The following is a 19,753-nucleotide window of genomic DNA, read 5'->3' on the forward strand; positions in this document are numbered from 1 at the left end:
AGCTTGCTCTTGAATGTAATATATGCTCTTGAATGAAATAATGTAAATTCCTCTTGATTTTGTTATTTGCACACAGGTTGGCAGCGGTCTTACTTCGGACTCTGTGCCTTGAGAGCCAAGTCAAGGAACAGGTCAAGATATGCGACGGTGTCCCAGTACTGCTGAGTGTCTTACACTGTGATAACATCAAGCTGCTCCTAGATGTGGTAAGTTCATAGTTATGACTTTGGTTAGGTTTATAGTTATCTAACCTGGTTGTTTAATTAGGTTAGTTAAATCTTTATCCAAGCCTAGTTTAATGGTCTTAATTTTTTATCTGTTGTTAGTTTTGATATTCATGCGATTTCGAAGACTTACAAATTTGTCTATGAGATTCCAAGTTTTCATTGAAAAGAGACGATCAGAATTTTTTGGGAGCTATTCCCTGACTTTTATTTCTTAACTTTATGGAGATTAACTTATGATCCCCTTTTCCTGAGAACTGTTCTTAGGATTTTTTTGCTGTGTGTCATGTTATCAAGGTTGCTCAGAGTTTTAGATAAATTGACAGTTTTATAAATTCTAAGCTTGAATATATTATGGTCTCTTTCCAGGTGTGGTGTGTCGTCCTGTTGTCTGGAGATCTTGACACGAGCAACGATGTTAGAATCATGGGCGGCATTCCATTACTGCTGTCGCTTCTGCAGTAAGTAAAAAAAAATACTGAATTGTCATAATCTTGTTGGATAATTGGATTTCAGTTTAGGATTGAAAATGCAATGCTTATGCAAGAGTTGACACAAGTAGATCGGTGTCCAAAAGTCATTCACTGATTTAAATCTTCTAGTAACCCTCCGAGCAGCTTATCAAAAAAAATCACACCGTGGAACCACGTGGAGAATTGTATCACCACATGTGTTAATAGGTCAGTAACCCTGGCATGCCTGTACATGCACAAGATATAGGTCATTCACATGGCCAGGGATTGTTTACAACCTGTCTGGGCTCCTGGCGGCATGAGGGGTTGACACAAAGGGATTGGCGCCATCTTGGCTTCTGTCTTTCAACACTCCTTACTCCGGAGTGGGTAGGGTCTGGCCAATGGGAGTCTACAGGCTTGTGGTGTATAGTAGGGGTGAGGATTACATGGAAGCTTGGCCTTATTGGCCAATTAAAAAAAAAATTATGCCCATATTTGGAAAATGTGGAGAATGAAATCACCACTTCGCTGCTCGGAGGGTAATACTCATTTTGCACTTTTAACAGGAACAAATTAATGAAATTTATTTGGATTTGTTGCAGGGGTAAACATTTCACGACAGACCGGATATCAACCAGCAGCTTACCCAGTGCTAGTTCCTCTGGCCGCATACATTCCTTGAACTTCCCCGAAGAAACGGTAAGCTTAAATAATTATCACAACAACTTTTAATCCTGCGCCATTAAAACATAAAACAGATTCAATGCCTTTCAATTTTTTCTGAGAGTTTGAAATTTTTTTTTTTTAATGTTTTTAGGAAGAAGTGCAGCTGTCAGACAAATTTGCTCTTCAGTCGGGTAAGATTTTTTTCGTCAATTATTTCATTTTTATATCATGAATTTCTGCATTTTCCCCCTTAAATCTGTACTGACTCAGTTTCACATTTTTACGAGAAACAAAACTGCTTATTATTGTTGCAGCGTGTTGCTCAGCCTTAACAGAACTTGTACTGAATGACACCAACGGCCAGCAAATTGTACAGGTATGTTTACTGGTCATTGAATTGATTAAAAATAATTTTTCCTTTTTTTGTGGAGAAACGTATTAAAGTGAGATGTCACTGTTCAAGTGGGTGTTTCTAGTTAACTGGCTGATGTTAAAATTTTATTGTTATTCATATTTAATTAAATATGAAATAATTTTTGTTGATTTTAATTTTTTTTTTCCCCTTCTGCAGAACAATGGTATTTATTGTCTTGGCATGCTGATATTCCCCAAAACAACCACAAGTGCAAGGGAAGCCGAAGCAATGACCAATTTACAGGTTTGTTAACCTATTTTTAAAATCCTAAATACAAGATCAAATAACACGCCAACATTATACTAGTTTAGTAAGATATCACATGGCAGATTTCAATATATCTAAACAAATAATATGACTGATATCACCTAAATTTGTAATGATCTGCTCTCCAAATTATCCAAAATGTCTTGAAATCTGTCAATTTCAATTGAGAGTGCTATTACTTGTCTACCATTAACCCTCCCGCTATTTAAGCTGTCACAGACAGTCAAAATTCACTTCCACTTCCCCTGCTATACTTTTGACAAAGGCTAGTCACCAGCAGTCAGATCACATGTCAAGCAAGCACTGTGACTAGTCAAACTGGGTCAACAGACAAAACAGGCACGTTGTAGTCACAGCTGTTTTATCACTCACCCGGAGTCAAAGCATAGCTGTATCAAGTTACTTAAGCAGTCAAAAGCTGACCCTGCTTTATGTGGGCTGGGAATTCTTACGGGTTGAAAACAGTCACTTGATTGATTTGGACTGCAAGGACAACTTGGCACAGAATGAATGTTTGCATGGGAGGGTTAAATGTAATAATTTTACAAATGATTCCCCACGAATCGACAGAAAAACGCCTTCCGAACGCTGCGTTTCCTGTTCAGCATGGAGCGGAATCGTCAGATGTTCAAGCGTCTCTTCCCGCCGGACCTCTTTGAGGCGTTCATCGACGTGGGACACTACGTCAAGGACATCAGTGCCTACAATTCATTGGTGACCAAGGTCAACAGTCTACCGGTGAGTCCACCAAGTTGATTTCTTGAAACGTGATTTTGTTAGTACCGATGTTGATGGCATTTTGGATACTTATCTGGGCCTCGTTGAAATTTACATTTTATAGCATGGATTCTCTTTAAAAAGCAATTGGTATTGAGGCAGGCATATTATTTTACAAAAATGAGGTTGTGCATTGCTTAACCTCTATTCCAGCCAATACTGTGCTTTAGAGAACATCTCTTAACTGTTTTCAGAAATCTGAATTTGTTCTTCTTTTCATGGTTTTGATCAGTCATTAGCCATAATATTTTGTTGTTATTATAAAAATGGAAAACTTTACCACCATGATGTTCGTCTATAATAAACAAACCTTTTAGCTGTGTACAACACAAACAAACAATAATATAACATGTCATAATCTCAAATCTTTTTTAGTAGACAAGCATTTTTGCCTCGAATGTATATTTATAATTAATTTTTTTGGGAACAGAGGGAGAAGGCACAAGAGATCAAGCAGACGTTCCAAGAAGTGAATCAGAACAAGGAACCGTCTAAATTAATCTCTGGCTACCTGGTCTATGAGCACCTTGGCACTGGAGCATTCGGCAGTGTCTTCAAGGTATGTAAGATCAATCCTCGATCAATCCTCGATTAATCCTTGTTCAATCCTCGGTCAATCTTCGATCAATCCTGGATCAATCCTGGATCAATCCTGGATCAATCCTGGATCAATCCTCGTTCAATCCTCAGTCAATCCTCGATCAATCCTCGATTAATCCTCGATCAATCCCCATCAATCCTCGATCAATCCTTGATCAAACCTCATCAATCCTCGATCAATCCTCGATCGATCCTCGATTAATCTTCGGGCATTCCTCAGTCAATCCTCGATCAATCCTCGATCAATCCCCATCAATCCTCGATCAATCCTCGATCAATCCTCGATCAATCCTCGATCAGTCCTCGATCAGTCCTCGATCAATCCTCGATCAATCCTCGATCAAACCTCGATCAATCCTCGTTCAATCCCCCATCAATCCTCGGTCAGTCCTCGATCAATCCTTGATCAATCCTCAATTAATCCTCGGTCAATCCTCAGTCAATCCTTGATCAATCCTCGATCAATCCTCAATTAATCCTCCGTCAATCCTCATTCAATCTTCAATTAATCCTCGGTCAATCCTCAGTCAATCCTCGATCAATCCTCGTTCAATCCTAGATCAATCCTCGATCAATACTCACATTCCATAAAAGACTTGCTGTTGCTCTGATGCAATTAAATTTAAAGACTTAAGCTCTCAGTGTAAAACATGTATAATGTATCAAGTGTATAATTCCTTGTAATAATAAATACAGTCGGCATTTGCATACGGTCAAATCGCAAGTTGATCACACATCAAATAGTGAGTCAACGCACACGCTTGTCAATCACAAGTTTGGTCATAAGAAAGTCACAAGTCGATCCACAAGTCATATCACAATTAACAGGGGAGGAAAAACTTGTATCTTGACTCGGGGCGGAGGATTTATTGACATGTAAGGACTTCACTACGGCTCTGCCTCCAGCTTTTGTATCCTGCGTCCGAGACGGCACTTTTTAAAGGAACTCTCTGAACAATCAGGACGATCGTTCAATCATTTCTATTTTGTTTCCATCAGGTTAAGAAGAACACAGGGGAGAATTTCCTGGCCCTGAAGGAGATTCGCTACAACAACCCGGCCGTGGGGAAGACAATCAAGGAGAAAGACAAGAGCATTGATAGCATCGTCAGTGAGTTGACCATCATCAAGGAACATCTCAGACATCCTAACGTGGTCCGGTACTACAGGACATTCAAAGAAAGTGAGTAGAATAAACTCTAGTGGCTCAAGCCAGTCACAAGGCAGTCATAAGACAATCATAGGGCAGTCATAAGGCTGTCGCAGGTTAGTCACAAGTGAGGCTCCAAGTCTGTCACAAATCAGTCACAAGCAAGTAAAAATGACAAAAGAATGTTTTTGAAGAGATTGTTACTTGACTTGAGACTATATGAATTGTGATTTGCTTACGATCATCTTGTGATGACTTGTGTTGATTTGTGATGACGTTCGGGTGTTTTGTGATTAGGTCGTAATGACTTGTGATGACCCGCGATTGGCTTGTGATGAATTTTGATAATTTATGATTGCCTTTAGACTGTATGAGGATGACTGGTTATGACTTGTGATGACTTGTGATGACTTGTGGGTGATTTGTGATAGGCTCGTTATGACTTGTGATGACCTGCGATTGGCTTGTGATGAATTGCGATCATTTATGACCAAGTTTTTATTGTCTTATGATGACTTGTTATGACTTGTGATTGATCTGTAATGACTTGTGTATAATTCGTTTTATGACCTATTGTTCACTTGTGATATGAATTGTGATTGACTTGTGATGACTTGTGATTGTTTATAACAACTTAATAAATCCTACATCCCAATCCTCATTAAAATATTTTTCATCGTTTCCCAGACGAGAATCTGTACATCGTGATGGAGCTGATAGAGGGCGCCCCGCTCTACGAACACTTCAACTCCCTCAAGGAGAAAGGTGAGCAGTTCTCAGAGGAGCGCATCTGGCACATCTTCTTACAAATCGTCCTCGCGCTGAGATACCTTCACAAGGAGAAGAAGATTGTCCATCGCGACCTGACGCCAAATAACATCATGCTGGGGGAGAATGACAAAGTTACTATCAGTGAGTATGACCTTCATTTCTGGTATCTTAAGTTTGGAAAGTTATTTCAGAAATTTTGTAAATATACAAGACTTGCTTAGGGAGAAATGCAAAATAAACGGGCGATAACTTAAGGTTTACCTCAAGATTTTAAGACCTGGGTATTACGGGATACTCCTTCTTTTTCTTCTTCTTGTTCACAAGTGCTGCCTTCATATGGTTGAAGATAAACGCACTGCCAGAAACACCTGGGCGAACCCCTTCTCTTAGCGATAAGTGTTACTGGGTTCTTTTACGTGCATTACACAACGCACGGGACCTACGGCTTTACGCCCCATCCGAAGGACGAAGCAATAATGGTTAAGTGTCTTGCTTAAGGACACAAGTGTCGAGACAGGGACTCGAACCCACACTCTGCTGATCAGAAACACCAGGGCTTGAGTCTGGTGCTCTTAATCGCTCAACCATGACACTTCGAGGTTCAACTCTGATTTACAGCATATTTAATTCTGCATTCTTCCCTTACTATAGTAGTAATGTCTGCTCTGTACTATGGAGTGAAGTTGCAGATCCCCATTTGAACAGTCAGATTCCTTCTTTTTTTCTTTCTTTTAGCCGACTTTGGCCTTGCAAGACAGAAGCAGCCAGACGCGAGTAAGATGACATCTGTGGTTGGGACCATTCTTTACAATTGGTGAGTACAAGTCAAACGACAATGCTAAGATCTCTCACCTTTGACCTTTTCTTTACCTTTGACCTTTATGTAACCTTTGACCCCAAGATAATCTACCCTTTGGCTACAGACTTATGTCTGGAACCTCACTGCTTCCTACTATAATAATCTTCACAATCCCGACAATTCATGTGTGACCTTTGCCGTCTTTGACCCTTATTTCACCTTTGACCCTTATTTCAACCTCCGACCCTTACCTCACCTTTTGACCCTCAGCCCCGAGATCATCCAGAACCAACCCTACGGTGAGAAGGCCGACGTCTGGGCGGCAGGCTGCATCCTGTACCAGATGTGCATGCTCAAGCCACCGTTCTACAGCTCCAACATGCTAGCCCTGGCTAGTAAGATAGTAGAGGCTGATTATGAGCCTATACCCGAGGGCAACTACTCCACACTGGTTACGTCTACAATCAGAAAGTAAGAAGAAGTCTAGAATTTTATTCAATCAAATTAGGTTTTGCCCTTCACCGACATTTTTTAAACACTGTATACTCAGTGAGTTACCTCCCGAGTGAAACTTGGAAAAATCACTCGGGTGGGACTCGAACCCACGACCTCCTGCTTTCTAGTGCAGATGTCTTACCACTCGACCACCGAGCTAACGGGATCAGTTGGCCGGTTCGAATCTGATGTACATAGCAGCGACGCAAAATTCCTTCTTATAATAGAATTTTATTGAAAAAAAAAAAATCATTCCTGTTTAAGTTGGTGTGACAGTTGACCGAACTAGTCTAATGTGCAACCACAAAATTGTGTTTGAGATTTTACGAGGGGAAAGAAAATATTTTGTTCCTGTCTGGTTTTTTGGTGGTTTTGTTGAGAGTTTTATCTTTGTTTAAGGTGTAAGTAATGTAGCAATTCAGTTGTCCTCTTTTGGAAAAGAATTCTGTGAAAAGAGAATATTGGGGAAAAAAACAGTCTTCTCTTGCGTTGGAGAATAAAAAAAATAAGTACTTTTGTATGTGAAAGTTAAATAATTTGCCACTTTTTGACTGCACAGTTTTGGGTGAAACAGTGTCTGAAATGTTAGTCTCCGACCCTGTAATTCAACATGCAATACTCAGTGGTGCTTGGTGTTTGAAATTCAAAATTATATGGATTTGATCTCAGATCTTAATCTAAGCAGCAAGACGCACCGGTAGATTTCTAGCTTTATTCAAGTCAGTCGGTAAGGAGTGTTGTTCATTGTTTTTCCCTGCAGGTGCTTGACAGCTGACCCCGACAAGCGGCCAGACATCGTGCAGGTGGGAGGGTTGATAGCCGACATCATGATGCAGAACATGGATGCACTCAGGACCAATCAGATCAGCTTGGAGAAGAAACTGGATCGAGAACGAAAGAGGACCCAGAGGTAAGATCAGTGAATAACAAAAACAAAGTTGTAATCCTTCGGGTGGGGAAGAGGGTGGTTAGGCTGGCCTTTCATCCTAGAAAAAATTTCTTGCTCCGTATAGTTTTGCCCTTTGTTGTGGGCAGAAACTGTCTTTCACATTCTTCAGTCTTGCTAAACTCTCTGTGAAGTTTCACATTTTCCAGAAATAATTTCAATGAAAATCTGAACAATTTCATACAAAAGTTTTTTTTAAGAGGTACCTTTAAATAGTTGTTGCACTACACTTTCCGTACATTTGAGCCTCAATACATGTTGAACTTTTTTAAAATTAGCTTTGGGAAATACAGTGGAATCAATAAGTAATTAAGTTAGCAGTTGGTTTGTAGTTGATATGGTAAGACTGACAATTTTCGAATGAATTTTCCCGTGTTAGCTTTTGTTTGATATAACATTTATAACATTTTCTAATGAAACCACGACTTGACTTGTGAATATTGATTTTTGTTTATCTTCTGAAGACATCACAACGAGGCCACCAAGAACATGCAGAACTACCATCGTCTCTTCCTTGCATCTCAGGAGAGATACGACAAGCTGGCCAACTTAGCTGGCAGCGGTGGGGCGTCCAGCATCAAGAGCGATTCAGACTCTAAGTAAGACGACAAGAATGATTCTAAAAACTTCCTATAATTTTAACCCATAAAAAAATTCTTTTTCCCCCAGCTTTTCATGGGCATAGTCTGTGCTTGAGGAGATCATATCCCAGTTTCATATAGACTCCCAGTGTTGCCCAATTTTGCAAAGTTCCAAAATGAAGATTTCCAATCTTTTTTTCAAAATTCAAAAAAAGTTTTCCAAAAGTAATTTTTTGTTTAAATTGCAAACACTTAACATAAAATTTCAAGAAAACATTTCCACCAATCGCCTACCGTTTTGAAAAATTCAAAAATCTCTGAAACAGTTAGATACGTTCCGAGTTATTTGTTGAACAATGACTAGCATCTCACAATTAGTTTACAAGGCTTATCTTTCAAACCCCCAAACACACCCATACCTCTCCTCTGCTCAAACAACTACACCGGCTCCCGGTCGCCGAATGCATTCAGTTTCGCACACTGGTTCACACTTACAAGTCACTTAAACACTCAGCACCAGATTATCTTTCTTCTCTTCTCAAAATCCAATGGAGTTCTTACTCCCTTCGTTCTTCTGCTTGTGAGTCTCTTGTCATCCCCAAGTCACGTAAACTGGCTGGTGACAGGGCCTTCTCTGTTGCCGCCCCCGGTCATGGAACAACCTGCCCATCTCCATCAGATCAGGCAGTGTCTTTTCCTTCAAAAAGGCTCTCAAGACCTACCTTTTCCCCAAACGTAGCTGGATGCCCTTCTTTTGTTGTTTTTTGTCTTCTATTCCTCTTTCTTCTTTTCTAGCGCCTTGTATCCGTTGGTAATTTGGCGCTATTCAAATCCAGTTATTTTTATTATTATTATTACAAAACAGTAATTCTGATTATTTCTACAATTGTCTTCTTATCACAGTGACGTCTTTGAATCCAGTGATGAACAGCCGCCTCCTAACAGACCACACCACAACGGTTTAAACAGCAGGTCACGCTACGGTCTCCTGCACGACACGGACAAGAGCGTGGGTAAGTCGAAGCTTAACCCTAACCGAACTCAACCCATCAAAGCCCAAAAGCAGGTTTTGTTGAAATCTGTTAGGATAGGTACAGTACCCCTAAATTTATGGTCTTTTACATTGGGTTTGGCATACCTCCCGAAACTAAGTCCAACAGTGTGTGTGTGAACAATTTCCCATGTGGGTGTTGGAATTTGCCAGAATGGGTATGGTTCCCAGTAAATTATGCTAGGGAGTTAAGGTTAATCAACAAGTAAATTGTAGATACCTGTACCAGATAATTAAATCTTAGTGAGCGTGATTAATGCTTTGTGTTATTCGGTTCCAGCAGAAGTTGTGGAAAGAATAGCTTAAAGGGAATGTACAACATTTGCTTTTGCTGCAATTTTCAGAAATAAATGGATTTGGAGGATTAGTATGTTATAGAAAATATTGTTAAACTGACTTGCTTCACGTTTTGGGCTTGTAGATGCTGGGAACACTAAGAAAAACCTATCATGTTCTTGTAGTCTGGTTCCCTGACCCCAATTAAGATGAAACAGAGCAATTAATACACTTGGGGATTTGAATGCTCAGAGAATCAGTGTAGCAGGCTTGTACCCCTTCACAGGTGTGTAATCAATTGCAAAGCAAAGTCAGAATAACTAAATACGAAAACTTAAGAACAGTTTTTGAAAAAAAAACCAGTTTTCTCCAACGCTGGTAGGCGGACCAGCATTGGAAAAATACATTTTTTCCTGAAAATGTCAGCACACCAGGAGCCACAATTTTAAAGGATGATTTAGACTGTCAGTCCCTTACAATTCAGTAAGGTATTTCGTGAGAATTTGATCATTTCGTTTTTTGATGTTTGCAAATGTTGTATCTTCCCTTTAAACGTTTTGCTCGCACGCCCTGTTTTCTAAGACAAGTCATCCTTTTTCAATGTATTTTGTTTCATTTTGTGCATATTGGTTACCCTTTGAGAAAGATTTGCTTGGATTGAAACATCAGACTGTCCTAATTTTTCATCATTTGATTTTTCTTGTCATTTCAGAGAGTGGTATAGAGGAGGATGATTCCTGCCTGGGCTGCGATAGCCTGGATTCCAGCAGTGGCAGCTCAGTCCTTGGTAAGTCGCTTAAAGATCTCAAGACATTCATATCTCATTGCATCTCCATCACCTTCATATCCCGTGCTCATATCTTCAGAAAAAATATGAATTTCGTACTGACAGATTCTATAAAAACACTAGATAGCATTATTTTTATCTTCGGTGCCTTTCCTAATACACCTGAAACGTATTACTTTCATGACTGATTTAATGAGTAAAATATCAAGCTCACATCAATAAACTTCATATTTAATAATATCATCCTGAAAAAAAATATTACCAGTATAGTTCTACTATAATATTGTAACAACAAAGTGCTAGCCATGTTTGTCGTGTTCACCGTCACCCACACACCAATATGTGGAAGTAAATCTTTCTATTGTAGACCAGCCTTAGAATTTCTGCACGGATTGCTGTGTTCTCACTACTTTCACTATGTGACCTTTCACCTCCCACCCCCCTTTTGGGTCACACCCCCTCTTCCTACCTCAGGGTCTAGCCTCAATCTTAGTTCCAGTCAGAGCCGGGGTACGTTTGCCGTGCCCCGCCCACCGACGGTTAACAAGAGCAGTAACGGCGGGATGCGATCCCTCACAGTCGACGTGCAAGGTGTGTGTCTGCTGTGCCACTCACAGTTCTACTTCTCAAATTTTTCTTCAACTGATGACTTTTTCTCATCTTCGTTTGCTTGGAGTTTGTGGTGTTTTTGAAACTGTGGTTTTCTCTCCAGCTTCGGCTTTATAACTCTGACTTCAGAATTATCTAGTAGCATTTGTAATGTTGAAAACAAAGGATTTGAAGTTTCCTGAAGTTGATCATGGACTTGAGCCAAAGTCCTTAAAGTTAGGAACCTGAAGCTGAAATGCAGCCAAGATTTTGAAAATGCGTCTATGGCCAGTGAGTTAACAAAAAAATTATAATGTGTTTGTGCTTCTATAACACTTTTGCATGTTTACATGTAACCATGTTCATTTATTTCGCACAGTGCCTCATGCCTGTGCATGTAGAATTGCACAGATTTATATGTGAATGCACATTTCGAACCTAAAGAGCAAGATTGTAACAAGAATTTTGCAAAAGCTGTCTATGTTTTAGGAGATAAATGAATCGGTTTCGTCAACATTTCAGTTAGTGGCACTCATTATCATGTACCTCCGCAACAAAAGGGCGTCAAAGATAACAGAAATTTAGACACATTGCTGTTTTCTGAAACCTTCCAAAAATATTCAGAGCGCTTCAGCAAAACTGAAATGACATTGTTGCATTCTGTCATCAGTATCACACAGTCAGAGTTTGAACTTCTCGTATATTTGTTTGTTTATAGCTGTTAATCGCGCCCTGGCTCAACAAGGCTTAGCATCCCCCAACGATATCACAACACCGGTGAATGACAGAGGCAAGCTACCGCGGTCACAGAGCGGTTCGTTTGTCGAGACTCTCCGGCGACAATCCTCCACGAGTGGGAAACCCAGACCTCGTAAGTTCTTGCCAACGAAGGTCCAGTAACCATAGAAAAGTTTCTTAGCACGAACATTTTGGTGCTTATCAATTCCACGAAATTGAACGTAATTTGAAAATGAAAATTATTTTTCCGTTACAGCTTCGGCAGCAGCAACCTTAACCATCTCCCCCCGCAAGGTGCGACAGATCAGCGATCCCGTCTTGAAGATGCTACACACCATCCACAAGATCATCTTCATCTGTCAGCTGCCCCCGACCCTATCCCCTAACCCCGGCGTAGGGTCATCGAGAGGTTCAAGAAGGCCCTCTTTGCACCCCAGAGCAGCTCCGTCAACTTGAAGAACGAGCTCAAAAAGGTGGGTACATTTTGTTTTTGGTGCTTTGTTGGTCCTCTCATTTTAGTTTCTTTTTCCTTCATTGAATTTCGTGCTTTGATCAAGTGGTCATTGCTTCAGATTCCTATATCGAGAGTGATTGCAGCTCTGTTTTAAATATGGCTGCTGCCTGTGTCCTTGGGCAGGGTATTTTACAGCAATCGGGTTTGTTCATGTTATTATTATTATTATTATTAATCATTTCTGGTAATGAAACCAAGGATTCCTCAAAAGCGCCCTTGGCACTGTAGCTCGCAAGCCTGAAGAAACTGTGGAGAGAAGACAATGAGAAGAAATTACAGTTTTAGAGGTGGGAGGAAAAGCCCAGAAGAATATTCTGGGGAAAACCCACGGAATCAGGCAGGGACTGAAAACCCAATCCACATATTGGCCCAGGCGGGAATCGAAATCGGGTCACAGCGGTGGAAGGCGAGGAAAGTACCGCTACGCCAACCTGACTCCCCTGACATGTGAAAATCTGTAGCTGTAGGAGTAGTTTAGTTTTTGTTAGCTCAGCGTTTAAAACCACTGTCTAAAATGTGAATTTTTTAGGGAGGTGATATTGATTTTAGGTATATTTTTTGCTCAAATTTTGAAATGTTATTTTTGGCAATGAGCGTTTGTTGTTTACATGTAGGTGCTGTTTTTGATGCCTGTTAATTTTTCTGTGATGGAATATCTTAGGTTGTGTTGTCTTATTTTAGGTTTCAAATCGTCACGGATGGTCTTAGATGTTTCAGATGTCTCCGAACATTTTGATTATAATTATTAGATTGTCCCTGATTATGTTATAAACGCATCATCAACCTCATCTGATTTCTAAATCTCTTCCGTTACAGTTGGTCAACGGCTCCAAGGAGCTCATTGATCTCAACCTGTGCACCACGGAGGCCAGCTATCTCCTGCGGCAAGCCAGCCACGAGGAGTCCCACATGCAGGTCAGCGGCGGTGAGAAACCCTCCAGCGCCAGCAGTCTGGACCCCAACGACACCGAGATAGGCATCACCTACGAACAGATGCAGAACTTCATAGAGAGCGTGCTGGTGGAGTCAGGATACTACGCCATGTCACCCAACGCCAGGTGAGCTGGTTGACTTAGTGCACAGGGGAGGCGGGGTACAAGGCTGTCAAGTTGGGGGAGGGGCTTGAAAGATTTGGGAGAGGGAGCCTGTTAATCCATTACTTTGGTTCTTAGAAATTCTGAAATTTTAGAATCATGGAGGTGCGGGCTTTGAGATTTTATTAATTTTTTTTGTAAACTTTCATATAGGTGGGTTTTTTTTGGGGGGGAGAGGAAGTTCTGTACTTGCTGTTGAGAAATTTGTATTCATGTCCGAGGTTGATTATGATAACGGAATTTTAATAAATTGCAAAAATGTCCGTTTTGTGACAGAAATCGCAGCATGCCACTCGGCCCGATCATCACAAGTCCTCCGACACTGCGACGTAGCAGCTCCTACCAGGTAGGAATGACCTAGTTGGCCCAGGGACCAAAGTTTTTGAACTTTTTTTATATTGTGGAGAGTAACAAGAAAGTAGTAAGCTTAGGCCAAAAAAAAAAATAAGTCGGTCTCTGGTCAGCGCGCGCGTCGATTTTAACCATGCGCGTCGATCTTTTTTTTTTCCAAAATGTTCCGCAGTAGCTCCAACAGCGCCCTCTATTTCCGCACCTCCTCAATTTTTTTTACCACAGAGCACCAAGTAATGGGAAATTGCACCAAGGCAAATGATCGAAAGCACCAAGGCAAATTATGGAGGACACCAATGTACACGAGGACACCAAAAAAGCAAAATAGTACCCACCTTGTCTGTACAATCCAAGCGTGAAGGAAAAAAAAAAAAAGCCGCGTGGCCGCGTCAATTCCGGAACTTTGGTCTGACCAGAGACCGAATTTTTTTTTTTTTTGGCCTTATCTTGGCACTAAAGAAATCTTTCAACCAGAAATATTTCAAGTAATATATTGTGATGTTTGTTTAGAAAATGAAATAATGCGACAAAAGTTGGCTCAATTTGAAAGTAGTCAGCATTGCAGTAATGTGGGTTTTTGTAAAGAACACAAATAACATTTCGGGAGAAAATTTGTGGACGTTTCTCAACAAAAGCTGATCTCGGCGAAAATATCAGCCTTGGTTTTGAGACTGCACAGGAACGGGCAAAGGGATCAAAAAACATGCTCAGAAACAGTAACAGAAATATCTATTCTGCCAAACATGGCATGTACAAAACAAAAGACAAAACTCTATATTGCATGAAAGAAAAAAAAAATATCTATCAGATAATCTATATTCGACAGTCAGAGAATTTATTGTAAATTTGGTAGACATGTTAGTTACTGATGCGTGTGGGTGTTACTATATATATCATCTTCCGTCCAATAAAAGATGAGTATATGATTAAGTTATGATATATATTTTTGATAGGTGCTTTGTGTATATATTGTGTACATACAACAGTGTGCAGTGTTCAGTATATACCGATAATTCATTGATATTTTCGTGGTATGATTAATCCGTCCAGTAATTATACACGTGATTGTGCTTAATTTTGAGAATTTGCACGGTATCTTTTAATAGTGTTGTTTCGTGTGTTTTAAATTTAAATTTTTTTTTTTTTGAAAGCTGCTTTCTTGAATATTGTTTCGCACCTTGTGCATATCCTATGGTGAAACTTTAGTTCATCGAATAATTTATTACGTACAGAACGATGGATAAAATTGACCTATCGCGGTAGAATCGCGTTGGAATCGCATCAACGTAGCTTCTGAAATATTGTCCAATTACATGATAAACAAATGGACGCGGAACGCGCAAAATCTGAGACAAACAAAACTTAGTGTACAAAAACTTCATAGGGTTGTCTAAGGGGCCTGGCTAACTCGCAAACGGCGATAGGTCAATTGCCTTTATCAGTAGAATACAAATATTCTCACTACATTCTGTACACAAAACTAAAAATTTAAAAGCATTTTGATGTATCAGTTGAATTTTCATAAGCCACGCCCATATAGAAAGACTAGTAATGTTTCAGGTAAGGGACTGATAAAAAAAAGTTAAGACGGAAAATTTCAAATTTTCAAATTGAACACCTTGTAAAACTGCACATTCCACAATTAAAAAAAAAAATTTGTAATGGTTTCAAATGAGGGAGTGCTTATCGGTAGATATTAGCATCTCATGAATATTAATGACTTCACTATAATTACACATGTAGATGATTACCTCATGATTATTCGTTACTTATGATTATTCATAGTGAGTATTCGGTAGATTGTGTGCCAGTTATTAAATCACATCCGTCCACGTGATTCAGATATTTAAATTCAAGAAGACGTTTTTATTTAGATTTTATTGATAAGTTAAGTTTGAAATTTGATCTTCCGTCCAGAAAATCAGACAATATGAAAGTGGGTTGTTTAGATGGTTATGATATTGATAGCAGTTGAATATTTAGCATTGAGTAATGAAATGACTTTTTGGGTTCAACTTCTGCAGGATGGTATTTGTTGCCAAGAATGTTAATAATCCCTCAGATTTGTCAGAAAACATTTCTCCCTTGAAAGTAGGTGATTTTCAAAGTTTGTAACAGAAATTGTGGTGTCTTTAATGAATAGTCAGTGCAAAGAAAACTTTTTCGATAATATGAAATAAGTAGGGTTTAAACTTTTTCTTATTTCTGGAAAGCAAGGCTTTTTTTTCCTGACAGAATTTGACGAGATTTATTAGAAACTTGAAGCAAAATGATATGAAACAGTTTTATGTGCCTGCACCAGTTTGCACTTACATTTGTAACTTTACAATTTGAATAGAAACTTACACTTTTTGCACCTGTAAAATATTATGACAGTTTTTACTGTTGGCCTAGCCCTCGACCCCGATTCAACTTCAATTGTAAATATTTTCTGCTATAAATACCTGTATATATGTTGTAAAATCTGACACAAGTTTTCTGTAAATATTGTAATATTGGAGCACAGTAGGTATTTCAACCACACATTTGAGTGGAAATATTAATTGTACATTGTTTATCGAGTGTCTTTAAAATACTGTTCTTTAACATATTACACATATTGTATCGTACATTTTGCTGTGGTTCATGATATTTTTTTTTTTCAGTTTAGAGACAAATTTCTTTAAACATGTGAGAGTTTGAAAAGAACTTTAACTGGCAAGCTGGCCTGGCCTGTTTAAATTTTTCAAGCTCGTACTTTAAAGACAAACATACTTAATTTAATCCTCACAAAACACCACAAGTAATAGCTTTGGATTGACAATTTTTCTTGAGCTTATCCGCTTTGTGTACACGGTGGCCCTTCATGGTGAGAATACATACATAAAGTGACTCTCAAAAGATATAATGGGTGCATCCGCGTAGCTCACCCGGATCGACTCAGCTAAAGGCAGACAGGTTTAGCCATGACAGCCGGGCTAATCGAATGCTCAACCATAGGCCATCACGATCCTCAAGTGATATCCGTAGTAGCCCGTTTCAGACTGAGTCTTACCTATGGCCTTTCTTTGAGATTTACATGTACTTCTTTTCCGTCAATCACAAAAAGTAACAAAGTTGGGCTGGAATTAGCAGCTTCTAAAGTCTAAAGTTGATTTTGGGGTCCACTTGATCTTTTCTGCTGTCCGGCCGCCATATTTGTTTGTCTCTTGGAATGAACAATACATGCGTGTGACATATTTGCACCACTGACTCCACTCCACGAGCAGGGTCTGTGGTGGCTGACCCAGGTGGGCCCTGAGAACAACGTCAGAGCTAAACGAACGGCACGGGCTGACCTGAGTTGACCAATCGAATGCCCCCAATATAGCTACAGAGCTCCCAAACAGGTTGTACACAAATTGGAAAATCCTCCTAATCCTATGGTAGTTTTGTTGTTACAGTATTCCTTATAATTTGTTTTCGTTGATGCCGTCCAACTGCAATCATTTTCTGATTAAAAAAAAAAAGGGTTTTAATTTTTATGCTTTTTGCACATGAAATCATAGATGATTTCAAATAAGTATAGATCTTGATGAATTTGTTATTTGCAATTTAAAAAAAATAATATTTTACTGTTAATTTTGTTGTCTGATAATCAAATTTAAAAACAGGTACAGTGTTTGACACTTCATTTGTATTTTGAGTTGGTTTTCAAATTGGGCTCTTCATTAATGTTGCCCCGATACATTTACTTCAAATTTCCTGTTCATATTTTCAAGCCAAAAACTCAGTAACATTGTTTTTAATGCTCAATTTGAATTGATTCCAGAATACATGTACATGTATATCAGAACTAAACATTCCCTTGTTGGTACATGTAAAAAATCTTGTTAAAAGCATTTCATTCTTCAGTTTCTTGGTTTATCTTGCATGACTTGTCTGTGCCAGTCAAATGAGGTATGTGTCCTTGTTGGAATAAAATGTTTGAAAGTGACTCTGAAATATTGTTGACTTGTTTTTTTCTTCAGCTGGTGATCATGCAGATTTTATTTGAGTTTTACTTTTTAAGATGAGGGTTACAAAAAGATAAAATCAGAAGGGGGTGGAGTCAGAGGAGGCGGAGTTAACAGGGGCAGGGTCAAAGGGAGGAGTCAGTTGTGGAGCCAAGGGGCAGAGTCAGAAGGGGAGGAGTTGGAAGGGGTGAAGTCAATAAGGTCAGAGTCTTAAGGGGTTGAGTCAAAAGGAGAGGGGCCATAAGGGGTGGAGTTATAAAGGGGCAGAATCAAAAGGGCGGAGTCAGATGTGGCGAAGCCAAGTGGCTGAAACAAGACGAGGAGTCAGAAGGGGATGGAGTAAAAAGGGGCGGAGCCAGATGTGGAGCCAGGAGGCAGAGTCAGAAGGGGTGGAGTCAGAAGGGGGTGGAGTCAGAAAGGGGTGGCGGTCGAAGGGTCTGGAGTTTTGTAAAGTATAATGCCAAAAGTCTCTTTTTTTAAGGGCATTTCAAATTCAGATCACAAGAGGGCGCTGTCACTGACCTCTAAAATGTCACTAGAGGGTGCTCTATTAGTATAAAAGGGGGCAAAATTAATTTGAGAAATCATTTTCCTTGATGCTGTCCCATGAGATGGTTCTGCCAGTCTGGGTGTGGTTGATAAACATGTGTTGAACATAAGGTAGGTTTCTCAATCTTTTGGTAACATATGAACTCCACCTGTGCTTGCTTTAAAGTATACTTACTATTTATGTTGTGTGACTAAATATTATTGAAAGTAATTGGAATATCCTGAAAAGTATGGGAATTAAGTTGCTATTATCAAGGATTTCATGTGCAGCTTTGTGGTTAATTCTGTCGGCCATTTTGTTTTCTCCAGTAATGACACACATGCACATGTACAACAAACAAACAGTCTATGAGAATGATCATGCAAGGCAAAGTAAAAAAAAACATGTTTCTCGTTCCCGCCACTTCCTTTTTGGAGGCCACCTGGATTTTTTTATTTTTTTTTATTTTTGAAAAATGCAGTAAATAACACCGAAAAAGTCCATGGTTAAAGAAAATGCATCTAAAACTGTTCATTGTAGATTAATACAACTCTAAATGACACTGTAAATATGTGCAGTTCTCTTGTCCAACTTGTCTTTCATTTTAAAAGTGTCTTTGAACAGTGGAAACACCAACGGTAGCAGGAAATTTTTAAATGGCGGCCATCTTGAAAAAAATAAAAAATATAAAAAAATAAAAAATAAAAAGCCCCTCTTCCTCCTTTTTTTCAAAAACCCGGACGAGAAACATGTTGTTTTTTTATTCGGCCTAAGCTTAAAATAACTTATTATGCCAAAGACTATGCAACAAACCTGGTCATAATTCATGAACAATATACATGAGTTTTTAATTACACTTCCACTTGGACAAACAAAATAAACATAAATACTAAACAATGGTAAAACCCACAACTGAACAGCAGTGTGGGAACAGGACAAAAACGTCAGTGGGGAAGAATTCCATATACGGACATCACCTTTTCCAATACATGTTGAAGCGTCAAAAAGATAGGAAAGATTCCCATATCTGGCCATCACTTGTCACCCTGTGCACAAACCCACTGAGACTGTTCTGAAAATTTGTAAGTGTTTTCTCAGAAAATACTTCAATATTTTCCCTTCTAAATTTGACTTTTTTAGGACACTTCACTTTCTGATGGCTGATAGGTCACTGAAGGGAAAAACTAGTGATGGCCAGATAATGGGAATCTTTCCAAGTTATTTACTAATAATGAACATCCATGGGAATCGAACCAGGAGCGCTCTCAAACTGTCATTATTAAACAAAACACCAGCTCGTTACGATGTTGAGATCATTCGAAATATTTAAACGTGTCCCTTGAGGTAAGACTAATGAATGTTTAATAAATTAAATATTCATGAAAAATTCATGAGGAATTAAATATTCAGGATGAGGTATCGCAATGTTATTGGGCAGTGCATTGGCATGTGCACGGCAGACTCTTCAATTTGGCTGCCTATACAATCGTCTGTCCAAACGATGTGTACACCCAAAATATGCTCTAAAGACGCATTTTTTCGTTATACGTTTTCAGTTTTCCCAAGTCTAATGGGTTTGTCTTCAATTATAACACAAGGTCAGGCGACATTTTATCAGTTTGGTGGCGATTGTGTGATGTCCGTACATGGAATTCATACCCATCAGGGTCGTCTAAAAGTGCAGGGCGAGATAAATAGTGCAGTC

At 39.3% G+C, this 19,753-nt stretch overlaps 1 protein-coding gene across 1 annotated transcript in view; it reads left to right on the forward strand.

The window, feature by feature from the left end:
- LOC119719349 (serine/threonine-protein kinase Nek10-like) overlaps positions 1–13,648 on the forward strand; it is a 28,943-nt gene extending 15,295 nt beyond the window's left edge. The window contains 22 exon segments of the mRNA XM_038188771.1: positions 77–206; positions 594–685; positions 1,282–1,378; positions 1,497–1,536; positions 1,660–1,721; positions 1,917–2,003; positions 2,598–2,765; positions 3,235–3,363; positions 4,404–4,587; positions 5,242–5,466; positions 6,061–6,139; positions 6,395–6,595; positions 7,380–7,529; positions 8,030–8,164; positions 9,050–9,159; positions 10,186–10,260; positions 10,735–10,851; positions 11,567–11,719; positions 11,843–11,974; positions 11,977–12,059; positions 12,917–13,158; positions 13,471–13,648. Of these exon segments, the coding sequence (XP_038044699.1) occupies positions 77–206; positions 594–685; positions 1,282–1,378; positions 1,497–1,536; positions 1,660–1,721; positions 1,917–2,003; positions 2,598–2,765; positions 3,235–3,363; positions 4,404–4,587; positions 5,242–5,466; positions 6,061–6,139; positions 6,395–6,595; positions 7,380–7,529; positions 8,030–8,164; positions 9,050–9,159; positions 10,186–10,260; positions 10,735–10,851; positions 11,567–11,719; positions 11,843–11,974; positions 11,977–12,059; positions 12,917–13,158; positions 13,471–13,555 (2,776 nt within the window). The 3' untranslated portion in view covers positions 13,556–13,648.
- The last annotated feature ends 6,105 nt before the right edge of the window (positions 13,649–19,753 follow it).

The sequence above is a fragment of the Patiria miniata genome, unplaced genomic scaffold, assembly GCF_015706575.1.
Source record: "Patiria miniata isolate m_02_andy unplaced genomic scaffold, ASM1570657v1 HiC_scaffold_8, whole genome shotgun sequence".
Taxonomy (NCBI): Eukaryota; Metazoa; Echinodermata; class Asteroidea; order Valvatida; family Asterinidae; genus Patiria; species Patiria miniata.